The 16,103-nt window shown below is 32.4% G+C and overlaps 1 protein-coding gene across 1 annotated transcript in view; it reads right to left on the bottom strand.

The window, feature by feature from the left end:
• LOC108910970 (neural-cadherin-like) overlaps positions 1-16,103 on the bottom strand; it is a 313,375-nt gene that overhangs the window by 186,625 nt on the left and 110,647 nt on the right. Inside the window, exon 2 of the mRNA XM_018715762.1 lies at positions 9,640-9,755. Coding sequence (XP_018571278.1) covers positions 9,640-9,693 — 54 coding nt within the window. The 5' untranslated portion in view covers positions 9,694-9,755. The remainder of the gene's footprint in view (positions 1-9,639; positions 9,756-16,103) is intronic.

The following is a 16,103-nucleotide window of genomic DNA, read 5'->3' as shown; positions in this document are numbered from 1 at the left end:
AGTACAAAGAATTTAGGGGCATATTTTTGAAGTCAAAATAAGACTTTTTTTCCTATACCTAAACGTAAGTCCAAAATAAATTTTAAAATTTTTCACAGTAAAGTTATAAAATTTGAAAATATGATGTGCGTTTATCTCTTCAACAGCGAATATCTCGAAAACTTTTGATCTGAGAGATTTCGACCAAGTATACCCGTTTTGCTTAAAATTGATAGGGGAATAAACGCGCTAATACGAAACGTCAATAAGTAGTATAGCAAAAAAGTTAGGGCCAATTTAATTCAAGCGTACGTAGGTGGCTCTACAAGCAGCGTCAAAAGCAGTGCAAGCAAACCCTCGTATCCCAAGTTTTATGCGTACATTCAAATCTATTCGGAAATTAATCATAAAAAATCTAAAAAAATTAAAAACTCTGACACCCTGTATGTTGAACTAAGCATTTATGGACACACGTTTATAGGAAATAAAATCTTATTTTGACCTTAAAAATCCACCACTTAATTCTTTGTACTGAATTTTGAATCACTGTATATTTTTAACATGAGAGAAAAAAGGCTGAAACTTAAGAATAACATTTATTTTGACATTTTGATCAGCACTGACGACCAAATTCCTAGTTTTTTAATTAATGAAGCTTTCAGAGAACTACTGTAGTATACAAATTTTAATAAATCATCTTTTTCAGTTCCTATTAAGTATACCTACATATAAGTAGTCAAAAATTTGTTTCTTTTCTAATATTTAACATCCTATATCGCTTAGATCTAGAACGCTTAGGACATATATTCATGGGCACTTTATTTCTCAAAATTACTCTCTTTATTATAACAACATACTTGACGACCAACCTATATTTTTAAATTATCAGTTCTCTCATGAATGCCTATTATTTAAATAATAGCGTAAGAACTGAACTAGGAAAGGCTCATTTTTTATATAAGTTTATCCAAAGTTTTTCATGCCTGGAAAAAGTTCATCGCAGAGGGACCACGTTAAACTTACTGAAAAACTGTTTTAACTTTCAGAGATAGCATTGGTTATTATCTGAAATTCCTCGCACACCCTCGATGTGTATCTGTAAAAGGTTGCGGACTACTGGTCTACATTGAAGTGGTTGAACCTGCCCCTTAACCTTTTTATTGTACAACGAATTCTTGCACGAAATTAATTAGTTGCATCGTACTTAACAGTTTAAGTGATGTGGATGGGAAGATTATTCTATTTTGCATTGTAAATATAATTCAGTTTTGACCGGATATGTCAAATTATTTTCTTGAGTTACTTTCTTGAAAATTGTATTAAGCGTAAAAAACACAAAGCTAAATTTATTTGCAAATTTTGACGTTAAATCTGATAGCCTGAGAAAGATCCTAACTTTTCCTGTTTATTCTTCGTTGGACCCCAATGCAACACACTGGCGTCCCAGCCCAATAGTCCAGTATACGACAGTAAAAATAGGGTATTAGCTCCGAATTCTTGACACACGCACCTATTTTCATGAAAATTGGTGAGTAAGCTCATTTCACCCTTCTTTACAAATGTTACATATCCATAATGTGTGTTTATTGTTTTTAGGGGGTGAAAACTATCCCTTCTTGCAAAAACGTAAAAACCATAGATTTAAGTATTATGACAATAGAATAAGCATTATTTTATGTTTTGAATAATAATTTTTGATTTGTAGCAACATTTCAACCCTTAAAAGCCACCCTTATTGCAGAAAATAAAGCAAAACATTTTTTTCACATCTTCATAGCATTTATAATGAATGAAAGACTCATCACTGTTTATAATATTACTGATGATTCATTGCAACGTTTCAACCCTTAAAAACAACCCTTAATGAGGAATTCAAGAATTTTTACCTGCTTCAAAACACTCAACGATACATTACTAAATTCAACGAGATTACTTAAAACAAAAAGCAATCTGCAAGGAATTACAAGAGCTACAAATCAACCTTTATAGTTGAAGGGTCTTGAACTCTTCGTTTTCGAGATTTTTAAGTTTTAAGGGCTCAAAGAAGGTGGTCATTACACGCAAATGCAAACTAAAAAACGTAATATCTCAGTTAATTTTTGCTCTACAGAAAAATCAAAAGAAAGCACAAAAGTTATAAAAAAAGACCTTTAATTTTGAACTCTTGCATTTTTCACGTATCTTCTTTCGTTTTTGAGTTATTTCGAAAAGAAAGGAAATTTTTTTAAAAATTAAAAATTTGTTTTTATTTCAAACTTTTTTTAAATGTAGGCATTCTAAATCGCTCAAACTTGCAAAGCATATTATTAGTACCTAAATAAAGTCAACTGTACATGGATTACGCTTAGTTTATATTTTTATGGTTCAGCCATGAGATGACCATTTTATTTTCATCATAACTCCGCGAGTTTTTGAGCTACGAAATTTTTTCAAAGATAATTTTAAAGGTCTTTCCAAGCACTTTAAAAAAGGTTATATTCATTTTCTTCAAAAAATTAATTCTTTTGCCATTATTTTACGGTAAAAGGTTCGATTTTACTTTCCGAAAAATAAACAATCACTTTAGGGGGTGATTATTACTACATTATTATTACATGGTTATTATTACATCTACGGTAATCAACAAAAAATGAATCGATGCGATACTTAAAAAGCTTTACTTTTGCTTTACATGTGTTTTTCGATAAAAAGCAAGGTTTTCGAGTTATTTATCAAAAATGGTTGAAAAACATGCACTTTTTAGACGAAAAATCAACATTTTTAATCGCAAATAACTCGGAAAATATTAATTTTTGGAAAAAACGTTATAGAGCATTTTTTGCTTAGAATAGATTAAAATGGGTGCCTTCATTGTCACCTCCGAGAAGGGGTGGCATTCACCCCCAGGGTGAAAGCACACATCGGCACTACGTAACTTTTGTTTCTTGAGCAATTTTCTACTTACTGTTAAAATTTCACGTCACTCGGTGCATGTGTCAAGAATTCGGACCTTAAAACCGCCATATACTCGCAAAGAGCTACAAGGGCCAACCTTATTTACCAGTTAATTTCCCCATTACTTCGCTTCGCGGGGACAACAGGTCAGGCCGCATTAATAATAACTTTTTCAAAGTGTCAAGGGTGGCGTCATAATTCTTCCTTAAAAGTCCTGCGGGAATCCATGTGTGCGCAAAGCGGGGGACGGCGTTAATAAAGCGGAGGCCTTAACGCGAACGTGGATGGTCCCGCCGTTACTTTTTTATAGTCAAGAACAGGTTTTTTAAGCCTAGTGCTTCATTTACATAATTTAAACGTTATTTCGACGCCCCGTCCCCGGTACAACGCGGATTTGGCTGAAACGCTTCGAATTAGATTACGCAATATCCCGGGAGCGGTTGGGGGCGGCGCGTTTCCGTGAGCTCACTACAAATATCGCGTATGTACACACGCGGTATAATTTTTCCTGACGCGAAGCGATGATGGACATTTGTCTCCCTCTAGATGAGCCGCGCTTCTTGAATAAAGTCGCTCATAAATATTCTTATCTTCTCTCGTGGACGCCTTCCACGAGAAAAAAATATCGTGCAGCTTTATGATACAGCGATATTTTATTGTAATGAAACTAATTTAAAGCTTTACCATATGTCGCATTGGATAATTACCAATTCACATTTATCAGAAAAAAAAGTATGTCTCAACATTCACTCTCCAATTTCTCCTGCAGGATTCGCACAAATTGCAGGAAAGAAACAAATATCCCCTTAAGGAATCAAGGTGAATATCCTTACAGCTCCAGAAATGAACATGATAATAGCAAAATGCTGAAAGAACTGCCTAGATAAATGCAAGTGATGTTGAGCTGCATACTAGTCATTCTCAGGCACCAATACTGGTCTAAATCATTGAAAGCTTCTTATCCCAATGCCTAGAAAGGAATTAACCAATATTACCTCACACTGAACTATAAGTTTGTTGTCTTTCATATCCAAATTAATGGAGAGGGCTAATTCTAGAGCATGAATTCAGTTTCCGCCAAAAACATGCAACAACTCAACATTGCCATCGTATAATTCACACTATTATTGAAACAATAGAGGAAAAAAGTATTGTTTACTTGGACATAAGCCAGGCGTAGGTGTTCCAAAAAATTTGGCTTGATGGTCTTTTATCTAAAATTAAACAGTCTCTTCCCACACCACACTATTTTCTATTAGTCATACCTGACAGGCAGACACTTTGGAACAGAAGGATATAATTTCGACTTATGTAATCTGGTGTCCCGCAGTATAGTATTCTTTGGCCAGTGAAGAGTAAATGGGCAAAGGACCTTAAATAAGGTGTAAGAAGAGGCGATTCATCAGGACGGATATGAGATTACATTACTATCTCTTAGTTAGCAAAATAACTAGATTTATGAGTGAATTAAAAAACAATTTCAAAGATACGAAGTTTATTTATAAGGGTATTCTTCGAAGATGTATCTATTTCAATATAAGTACATTCTTTCCTAAAAAAAATGTTTCATTTTCCAATTAATTTAAAATTAATCGTGCCTCGCGACTAAACAAATTTATCTCTTGCTCTAATGAAATGCCATGCATAATTATGTTTATATTAATTCCGATAAGACCTTTTCATAAGGAATTCTCATTTTGAGTTAATTGCTTCAGATTTACCACAGATTTGCAAGCAGATTTGGCTTTATTAAATATTTGTCTTTCAGTTTTGTTAGAGTGCAATTTTTTAACTGATTTTTTAAGGCTTCATATCTTCAACGTTTTTAATGTGTACCTAATTACTGAATTCCTTATTGAAATATTAATATTTTCAGTTTCAGAAATATTACAGGTGTAGACTTAAATCAGAATTACAGACAAAAAACAAATATTACCTAAAAGGATCAAATGTCACATTTATTTTAATACTTAAAACAATTATCGTATGCAGATTATACAGGGCGTTACAAACAGTAGGAGATTATTTGGGCTATAATAATACATGTTTTTATTAATATTAATCACTATGTTGTTTTTTGTTTGAGACATTAAGTAGAATTTTTGCATATACTGTTATCCCTTGTCAAAACATTATCTAATTGTGACTAAAAACTTGATTCTGATAAAAATTTTAATGAAACAATGAAGCGCGATATAGAAAGGAGGGGGGTATACTCATTACCTCCCCGATCTAGTATTTTGCTTGAATCATTATCAAATGAGTTGTGTTTTGGACCAATTTTGAATTAACTAAGCTTTACAAAAATTTCCTTGGGTGACATCGATTAGGATGTGTTTGTAGCAGCCAAATTAGCTTTGTAATTAATATTTTTGAATTTTGTTTTATGTGTGATTAGCAGAAAAATATGACATTTGTGACCAGAAATTGCAGGAGGCTAAAATTATAAGTTTTCCAACATATTTAGTTCTCAGTAAAACAAAAACTTCAGGAAGATTTTCAACATTAAATTTCCAAGTAAATTAAAATCTTGGTTTCAAATTAATTTAATATTTGAATTTTAAACAAATTAAGAGAATGTTTATCTATAGATATTTAAAAATACATCAATTTTTATAGAAGCATGTCGAGTCTTTACATATCCAAAGAAATTGTTGTACCTTGGAAATCAAGCTCTAAATCAAAAGTTTATCAAAGTAAAAATAAATAAATAAATAAATAAGAAGATACCGATTGGTTTTAAAAATAATACCTTTGAACCATAGTTGGGAGAATAAACTACTGTTACTGTTGTCTTTGCTTCATTGGTGGTAACTTTAGCACTGTTTTTTGAAATGGCGTCGCTTAAATTAAAAATGGCACATCAAAAATTGTGCTATACTTTTTTGTAACACCCTATATAAGACATGCTTAGACAATGCGTCTAATTTGCGAGTTTCCGCAATACGTCACGAACTAGAAATAAAACAGTACGAACATTTGCAATATGGAAATGCTACATTCTAGCTAACGCTACTTAACGGTTAGTAAGACAGCGGTAGTTAATTTCAGACGAACGGCTCCACGAATTATTAACCAGGATAACGCAGTTCGGCTTTTATCGCTATCCTAAGGCGCCATATTTCACCACATCCACAGAAATTAGTACGTCTGGTTTCAGGCAAATTACGCCCAGACCCAAAACGAGAGCTAAGACTCCTACACAAAACAAATTCAGCTGCAAGTGGAACAATGTATGGATTACACCCAATTATCTTGATGACATGTTAATCCGTTCCTTTTTATTTATTCGTTTCTATAGTGTGGAGCTGCACTAATCCACCGAATCGAAATATACGATATAATATATTAAGCCTGGATTATCCTGCATGTATTTGTATAATGAAATGTTATCTGATTCAGCAAAACATTCTATCAACCAGTATTTTTAAGATTATTGAGAGCAATAGATCAACGGCTTATTTGCTTCCAAAAAATTACATTGTGTATTGAACGTACAGAGCACACTTTTGATTTTACGATTCTTCTATCCCGTCAGAAGTGGGATATTGCATGGAGAGTTAGCAATAGATCAGTACGATTAGGTAAGTTTTAATCAGGAAGCAAACAGAAATTTAAGAATCAGTCATCCGAATGGTATTAAGTTACGGGATTCATTTAATTTGTTGCTCTTGAATAAACATGGTTTGTAACTTGCTCGTAAATCTCAAACGTCCCGTTGAACCAGTCCTCTCGTAAATATTTACGGAAGTTATTGCGATCTAAAGAAAAATCGCAGTAGTGCAATGCGATGTGTGTGTGTCTCGCGTTCTATATGGAAATACATAAAAGTGACTTTATGTTGTCCATAAATCAAATTTATTCAGGATTTCACAAGCTTAGATTTCTGAAAGAGATATTTTATTACACAAATTTCGCCTGTGTCCGACTGTAAAAGTGGAGTACTTGGAAGGCCGGTTGGATTAGAAATACGGATTAATGGTTGAATGGTTGATCTTTCCCATTTAGTTATATTACAATTTCACGTGTCTTTGAATATGAAATCGATATTTCATAGCTATTTTCATCTCGAATTGTATTCTTACAATTATTTTAGTATTTAAATTATTACAGAGCTGGATTTGTATAATGATAGCGCAATTAGTCCAGTTACTCAGGATTTTTACCTCCGAATTCATTATAACTGAACCGATTGACGTGAAATTTTGATTGAATGTGGGGAATGCCTCAAGGAATAAAACGTATATAGTGCCAAAGTGTGCTTTTGCCTTGGGGTGATTGATTTTTTACTGAAAAAGTGCTTGTTTTCGGACAGTTTTTTGCAAATAACTCTGATACCATTGGATTTAACGAAAAAGTTGTAATGAACAAAAAGAAAGGTAATAAAAAACAAATCTAATGGCATTATATTGTTTATCTCTAATTGCAATATAAACCGAGTTATGGATTTTTAAACATTATTATATGTTAGCTAAAAACTAAATTGGAACCAGTTAACGTTAAATAACGTCAAAACCATAAATATTAGGAAAATACTATTTGAACCTTTTTTAAAGTACTTTGAAAAACCTTTAAAATGAGCTGTTTTAAAAGTCTTTAGAATAAAAATTAACGGAAATATGATCGAAATAACATGACAGTCTCACGTTCTTTTTTAAAAAAAATTAATAAACAAATCAGTGCCTTTGGCGAGAGAATGAAAATCAAATGCAATCCATTTACAGATTTCTTCATTTATGTTCTAAGAATATGTTCTGGGTCTTTGGCTCACTTACAAACCATGATTTCGAAAAAAAACTTAATTTTTGATATTTTTCAAATTTTTGAAAAAAAAATCGGTTTTTAGGCTGTAACTTAAAAATTAAAGTGTGTAGGAGAAAAGTACAAGAGTAAAAAAATTTAGCTTTATTTTTGCTTAAGATTTTGCTTTATTTATTATTATTCCTCTAAAATTAATATTAATCGAGATATCGCCATTTTAAGTTATCACATGAATGAGATTTCGAGCCCTTTAAACCCTTCAAACTTAAAAATAAAGGGCTTAAAAAAGATCAATTCAACAGTTTACGTAGCCCTTACATTTCCCTGCAAAATTTCTTTTTTGTATATATACGTATTTAGTATGTGTATATTGAATAAACTATTTAGTACTATATTATAATACACACTATTCTACACACACGCACACACATACGCATATATACAGGGTGTTACAAATTCGCTTCTCACTACAGGGATCTCGAAAACGGTAAGAGATACGAATTAGCTTAAATGGGGGCAAAATTGCGTAATCAGGGGACCAACATTATGTCTCAAAAAAATCAAGGCTAACATGATTAGTTTTCGAAATATTTGAAAAAACCGAAATTTTGGGAATCCGTTTTTGTTTCAGTTCAGCCTTGTTTGAGGTGATATTGAAAAAATAACACTTTTTGTCCTCTATCGAATGGCATAATCAATTTTTATATGTAACGTTTCGTCTCTCCAGGACCATCATCAACTTCATAAATACGACCTGTAAATTTTATTAAATTTTTTGCAAGCCTTCATGACCCCCAATACTGTACTGCCTCAGCCCGAACCAGATTCAGACGTTTTGTCTCGAAAAATTCATCTTCAGTGTATTCGTTCCAAACTTATCTATTTTTTTATTTAGATTTCTATGTTTATTGAATTATTGTACACTCTAAGTGTCGTTAGACCCTGTGTCTAGTAACCTATTTAAACTATTAATTAATAAGGGTTCAAAAGTTGCAATCAATTCAAAATTATTTTATAAGGGAATAAATGTTTATTTAATACAAATGCACATTTAAAATGTTTCTACTCTTTCAATAATATTTTTTCATTTTATTTTCGAAAGAAGGGATATTTTTCAAGGGTTGAAAAGTTACAATCGAAAAAAATATTTCCTAATCAAGAAATCAATTTTAATTTGATAAAAATGCATGACTAAAACATTTCAAGCTGAAAAAATTGTTTTTATCCAAAGGGGTGGTTTTTAAAGGTTTTTCCGAGTTGAAAATTTGGAAAACATTAAGTTTCATGTTAGATACCATATGAAATTACTCATACTGCATAAATAAAAAAGATTTGATTACATAAAATGCTTAAATTTGTATTTTTTATTTTTCTTCCAATAAGGGGTGGTTTTCACCCCTTAAGAACAAAAAGCACACCTAGCGCATATATAAGTTTTGAAGTGGGGGGTAAGATGAGCTTAATTCTAAATTTTGAGAAAAATCGATGCTGTTATAAAACATTCGGAGATATTACTATATATTTTCAGCTACAGTAACTGGGCTAACAATCATAAGTCTCGATGATCAGTTAAAAAAATGGTGTTTGGGCATAGGAAATAGATCACTTTCTGAACTTTTGACACGTTGTATTTCTACTGAAACTCCCGTAAATTGTTTTTATTATCGTATTTTTAAATTAGTCAATTCACATACATTTTTAATATATTTTTTCATGTAGATATATAAAAATGGTTTAATTAATATATAGATTTTTTCCTTGAGGAGTAAATACACTTGAGACGTAATAGTTAGCGACCAATGTACCTAAACCAGGCTTAATTAGTGGAATGTCACACCTAACGAGCTACGCAACGCATTGCAATTAATCACTTATACCGTCCGTCGGCCTCCTAAGAACTCCATTATTATATCGGACACATTGTAGATTGAGAGTGTCTCTGGGACCCAATAATTAATTACTCACCCTCTTCCTGGTCTCGTAGTCCAGTGCTCCGGCTACGTAGATGGCTCCTGTCATGTTTTTGACGGCAAAAGCGCCACCTATGTTACCGCTTGTGATCTCGTATCGAATACGAGAGGCTGAAAAAAAAAGAGAAAATCCGTTAGATGGTAATTCGTTTCTAGGAAAGGTGATGCGAGGCATATCGCATCGGATATTTTATGATATAGCGGGAGGGATGCCGACACTTTATTACGTATTTGCAATTCGAATTGGGGAAGGCGAGACGCTTCTTCCACGCACCTGACGCTACGGGCGCTAGTTTTGTTACAGCGAAGAAAGGAAGTTCTTAAAGTACTTGGCGATTCAATTTCAGTTCCTGGATGTCTGCAGCTTCTATTTATAACGCTGGAAAATGTAAAAACTACTTTTATAAGCATTTAATAAAATAATGTGTTGCAGATGTGTTTTGAGAAAGCCTTAATTATATAGTCCGGTAAGTAAACTAATCACAAAAAAAATGTAATATTTTTTTATCAAAGAATGTTAAATACATGGAAAAACAGACAAAAATTAAAAAAAAAATATTTTCGAAAAAATAATTTTTTTTTAAAAAAAATTTTCGAATTTTTTTTTACAATATCGACAATCGTCAAAAAATTGTCCTTCAGCCGGTTCTAGGAAATCTACTTATTTCCAACTTAGTCTATTTTAAACTGCTAATTTTTTGTAATTGAAAATGATTCCGTCTTTCTAAAACCCTACATTTGTTATAAGAAAAATAGTAGACGCTGTATCGAAATTAACACTATCATTGTGAGAGTGAAGTGAAAACTAGTTTCGAACAAACCCGTAGAAAGTAACAATTTTTAAGTCACATTTTCTATATAGTTGCTATGTTGTAGTTTTTATACAGGGTGTGAATGAACTTATGTCCAAATTTAAAGGGGTAAAAATGGAGCAAAAACTGACTTAATTGATGTCACAAACTTGTATCGGAAGTTTCAAGTCATAGTGAGAAAATCTAATTAAAAATGTGTTTAAAACTGTTTTGGAACTGCTGAAATACAGGTATTTTATCGCGGCGAGTTTGTAGGTTTCTTATGAACCCGAACTGTATTCGAAAGTCAGTTTGTAATACATTGTTGTAGTGATTGCTGTGCTGTTTTTCGAGACTACATTTAATAGCTGTATTTCCAAGTTTTCTTTTGGAAATGGCGCATTTATTTAGCAATCGCGAATATTCAATTTCACATTCAACGTGTTCAAGCGCTTACTCCTGAAGATTTTCCACTATGTCGAGATTTTTGCGAATTGTTGCTTCAGGAACATGCAACGTCCACAACACTCACCAATGGACGAAAATCCACACAAAATACTTCGCGGTGTCTTAAAGCAACAGTTTTTAGTGAACATGTCGGCCAGTATCGTTAATGACACTTTAATAGGAGCTTTTGAATTGCCTAGACGCTTAGACGGTGCTTCATATTTAGATTTTTGTAAAATCGCTTGCCGGAGTTATTGGAAGACGTGCCATTAAATGTTCGGCAAAATATGTGGTTACTGTATGACGGAGCCCCCGCTCACTTTTTTCGGAGAGTGCGCGACTTTCTATCTAAACATTATTTTTCCCGATTGCTGGATAGGCCGCGGTAGCCTAGTTAGATGACCCCTCCGGTCTCCGGAACTCACCCCTTTGGACTTCTTTTTGTGGGGATATGTGAAAAGTGTTGTATATTCCATTGAAAGTTCGTGACATCGACCAACTGCGACATCGTATTGCCGAAGCTTGTAATACGATTCGAGAGGACGTGGCAATGCGGCAACGCGCGCGAGCGAATTGGATAAGTCGCACTGAAGCTTGTGTGCAAGCAAATGGTAGGTAGATCGAACATCTTCCATGAAAATCAGCAGTTCTCAAAAGATGGCTCCTTGCAATGTTGAGGTAAATCAGATTTTAAAATTACATTTTACTTTGTGCAAAACCATACTTATTTTATCAACTTCGACGTCACCTGTTACCTGGGTGTTGCACAATAATGAAAAAGTAATATTAACGGTCGGAATAATAGAAGGAAGCGCAAAAAAGCAAACGCCTGGGTGGGAAATTCTAGAAGGAAGCTTGGCAGTTGAAGTGAGAACAGCGCGGAGTGAAAAGTAAGACGATCAGTGTAGTGTGGAAAATATAGAAGTAGTGGAAAATTAAGTGTTTAACCGGTATTAGTTAGCAGGTAATATTCTTTAAGTACTTTGTTGTTAATTGTTCTATATAATCTTATGATTGTGATGATTATAGATGTTTCATGATAATAATTCTTTGTAAGTTTAGCTTCCATTGCTTTATGCTCAAGGGCATATATTTTTCCAAGGTAAAATTGTTATAATTATACTTAAAGTTTGCCCATTATTTATTTCATGTTAAAAATATATGTATTGTCCTGATTGCCAGACATTACAATAACGACTTCTTTGTTTCACATCTAACTTGTTTTTGCCACGATTACGTTATACGTAAAATATAGATGTTTCATGATAATAATTCTGTATATGTTTAGCCTTCATTGTCTTACGCTCAGGGGCGTATATTTTTCTAAGATAAAATTGTTACAATTATTATTAAAGATTGCTCATTATTTATTACATGTTAAAATATGTATATTGTCGTGACTGCCCAGATATTGCAATAACAACTTCTTTGTTTCACATTTAACTTGTTTTATCATGATTAGGTTGTTCTTTGATTTCTTGTGCTCACTTTATGTCATACGTCTATACGAGCCTTGTTGAGTTTACTAACATTTTCGCCCGTGCGGAACGAATCTGGATTAAGCTCGATTGCCTCCCGTATGGGACTCCAGTGTTATGAAGGATCTTCCGAAATCTCAACTATAGCTGGATTGCCTCCCGTATGGGACTCCAGTACCTTCCGGCCCTGCCGGCTAACTAACACCAAACCTCTTCAGTTTTACTTGGAAGTGTGTATGTCTAATTCGAGTGAGGTGACATTTAGTGAGAAATTAAATAAGTCGGGTCTTATTTATCATTAGCAAAGGATCTTAATTTATGCCTTTTGTTAGCGGTTGTTTTGTATTTATATTTGGGTAGTTAGAGCAACGATCGTGGGTTTCTCTGCCATGCTCTTTCCCCACAGGAGCTCTAGGTGAGCGTGGCACTCTCATTTTATGTTAAATGGTTGTTAATGTTTTTGTTGTTCTTTCTATTTGTCACTTGTTTAATTTGAAGACTGTTGTACGTAAATAATAAAGTTAGGTGTATTTACTCTGCTTTTGTTTTATAAAATTAAACCATACTTCCCCTCTTTAAAGTTAGTAGCCAGCGCCTTCCGGTCAATAAAAAAAATAGATGTATACAACGTAGGTATTCCTTATGATGATCACATATTTTGGCCACAACTACGTTTATATTTGATTTTTTTTATCGAACCCTGGGTTGTTATACTACAACTTAACACAAATCGATGTATTTTGACATAACGGACATGTGGAAAAAATAATTGACAAGTTCGTTAACACCCAGTATATTGGGTGTGCGACAACATTCTTTCACAATATACCGGCAGCGTGTCTTTTCATGTTCAGAATGTTTTGAAATTTTGACACTGTTTTTTTAATGTAATTTATCCCACTCTTTCAGAAAATGCTTTTATTTTCTCGAAAATTTCAGTGGCGTAGAAGTATTGCGAGAAAAAAGATAAAGATCCTATATCAAAGCTATATTATAGTGGTGTTGATTTATTACGTAATACTATGTACCAAATTTGAACTGATTTGGTCAACCCGAAGATATAAACAAATTTTTTTATTACAAAAACTTTAACACCCCTCAGTCCGAAAGCCGTTTTTGGATATATGTTAACAGCGTCCAGCTTTTTATTGTTTCTAAAATTTTTTACATCGTAAATGTTCAACATCTACTTGAAACTTTGAATTATCGCTAAGCACAGAGTAATAACGCTTTCAATAAAAGTCCTCATGTTTCAAAGAACTCTTCGGATTTTAGTAAAGCTTAAAACTTTCATAATGAATCGTCATATAGTTGGTGAGCTTAGGCGGCGTGATTCCTGTCTGACCGTTTTGAGAAATATGCTTATGAGAACTTTTCCTTAATTTTTCGTGACTTGCAAGGCTTCAGCTTTAAAGCATAAATCTATTAAAACCGGGGAAAAGTTCGAGGAATATTACTTAGACGCTTTTAGCCGTAAATCTGGTCTTATATAGACTCCTGAAAGAGCTTTTCTATATCACGACAACTTAAAACAACAAATTATAAGTTTAGAGCCAGGTGTATTTTTGTCTTGTTTACCTTTACATTAAGAAAATTATTTTTCAATGGCTAAATAAATATAATACCATCACGAACTTGTTTCAAATTTTAAAAGCAAAGAGAACATAATAGACTACAAGCCCATCGGAAATTTTCAAGGGGTCACTTGACCCAGCATGAATTACTTATAAATCAATTCTACCACATATAACAATAACTTTAGAAACTATGCCGTCAATTTTTGTTGGTACAATTGAGTACACCAGATAAGCTAAACCTGTCCACCAAGGGGGGTGGTTTTCGGCAAAACATTTTTGTACGGCATTTCTAAAGTATATAGGTTATACAAAAATATGAACCTCGACCAAATGCCGTACAAAAATAGCAATATCGGAAGCCAGGAAAATTTTAGATTTTCTGAAAAATTTGGTATGCGGTTTTTGGTGATTTACTTCAGTACGGCATTTATACTGCAAGTTTTGGATTGTAGATAACTTTTTTAGTGACGCATTACGTATTTGCTGATACAGGGGTTTAGAAATGTAGGGCGCAACTCTCTATTTGTAAGTAGCGTATGGGGGTGATTTGAACCAACATCAAATTCTCTAATTTTAATTCTATTTTATAAAACAATGACATTTTTAGCCATGCCGTACATTTTTCATGAAACATGTGCTTACTATAGGAAAATTAATTTCCCTCTGAAAGGTAGGACTTCACGGTGAAAAATTTGTGTACGGCATTAATATATTTTGTTAATACTGACAACAATAATAAACAAAAACAAAATGCTGTACAAAAAAAAATGGTTCTAAATGGCTTGAAATATATTTTTGCAAATAAGTATTACTTGCAAGAATTGATTTTAGTTTTACTACTATTTTCTTCTTAATACAAATTATTTACTACCTACTGTACGGCCTTTCCATAATAAGACTTACAATATCATATAGAAATATTTTTCAGTAATGCCGTATATATTTGACGATACAGGAGTGAGAGACCCCGGATGCAAACCCCTATTCTGAGCCTTATGGTTTCTGATAATTGAAAAATGGTCGACATTGTTGTTAAAACATTATTTAAGATGTAAAATAATTTTTTAGTAATATGCCGTTAAAAAACCATAGGTCGATATAAAAATTATGTTTTATAAATTTGAAAAGCTTATATATTAATTTTTTTTCACAAGTACATAAATAAAATTTTTTCAAAATCCAAAAAATTATTAATAAAAAATCAATAAAAAAATCTGCAATCGAATATTTTTTTAAAAATTTGGAATTATTTTTATTTTAAAATGAAAATCATCGCTTCGATATTCTACCTGGTCATCGAAACATCTTCTTTCTCTGTCTCTTTTTTCTTTTCGGCATGTAAATTCTTATGTAGTTTTATTCATGTTTATAACCGACAATCTTAGTGTTTTTGTAACAAATGCACTTTTAAATTATTTTTACTAATTTTAAACATATATCGTATGCCAATGGCTTCATCACAATTTTTGCATAAGAAAATTGTTCCAACAATTGCAACAGAAGTTGCAAATATGCAAATGCGAGGGTACTGTTACTTCAAAACAGATATTATATCACTGTCTTAAAGGTAAGTATTTATATAGGAATTCTCACGAATATTGAGTTAAAATTAATTGTTTATTATTATATTTATTTGAAAATAATACTTTCTTGCACGTCATTAAATTTTTAAATTTCTCAAAATATTTTCTCGATTCTCTATACTTTTTTAACTTAAAGATAATGCCATCATAATTTCTATGGTATAATTTAAATTTCTCTTGAAATTAGGATAAAACTCATTTTGGACTTATACAGTTTCGAAGAATTGTTCCAACGAATATGTACGGCATTGCAATTTTCATTCTTTATGTTATATTTCCGATGAAAATTTGTAAATGCCGTATAGTTATTAATGACCTAAAAATATAGTAAAAATTTAATGAAAAATATTATTAGCTATGTAAAATCCACTATAGTCTGTTTAGAAATGAAAGAGAGTAATAAAAGCTTATTACGTATGCAAATCGTAAATAAATGTAGTACTGGTGCTTATATTCAATATTTTTATATTATGTATTATCGGTATAGGATGAGGTGTACTTTTAAAAAAACTTTGTGCGATCGGACTGTACTAAATTGTAGCAGGTAGCTAAAATTTAATCCCCGACAATCCGTCTTTGTCTA

Source organism: Anoplophora glabripennis, unplaced genomic scaffold (assembly GCF_000390285.2).
Source record: "Anoplophora glabripennis isolate ALB-LARVAE unplaced genomic scaffold, Agla_2.0 scaffold24, whole genome shotgun sequence".
Lineage (NCBI taxonomy): Eukaryota > Metazoa > Arthropoda > Insecta > Coleoptera > Cerambycidae > Anoplophora > Anoplophora glabripennis.
Note: the sequence above shows the minus strand (reverse complement) of the source record. Positions and strands in the feature narration are given on the sequence as shown.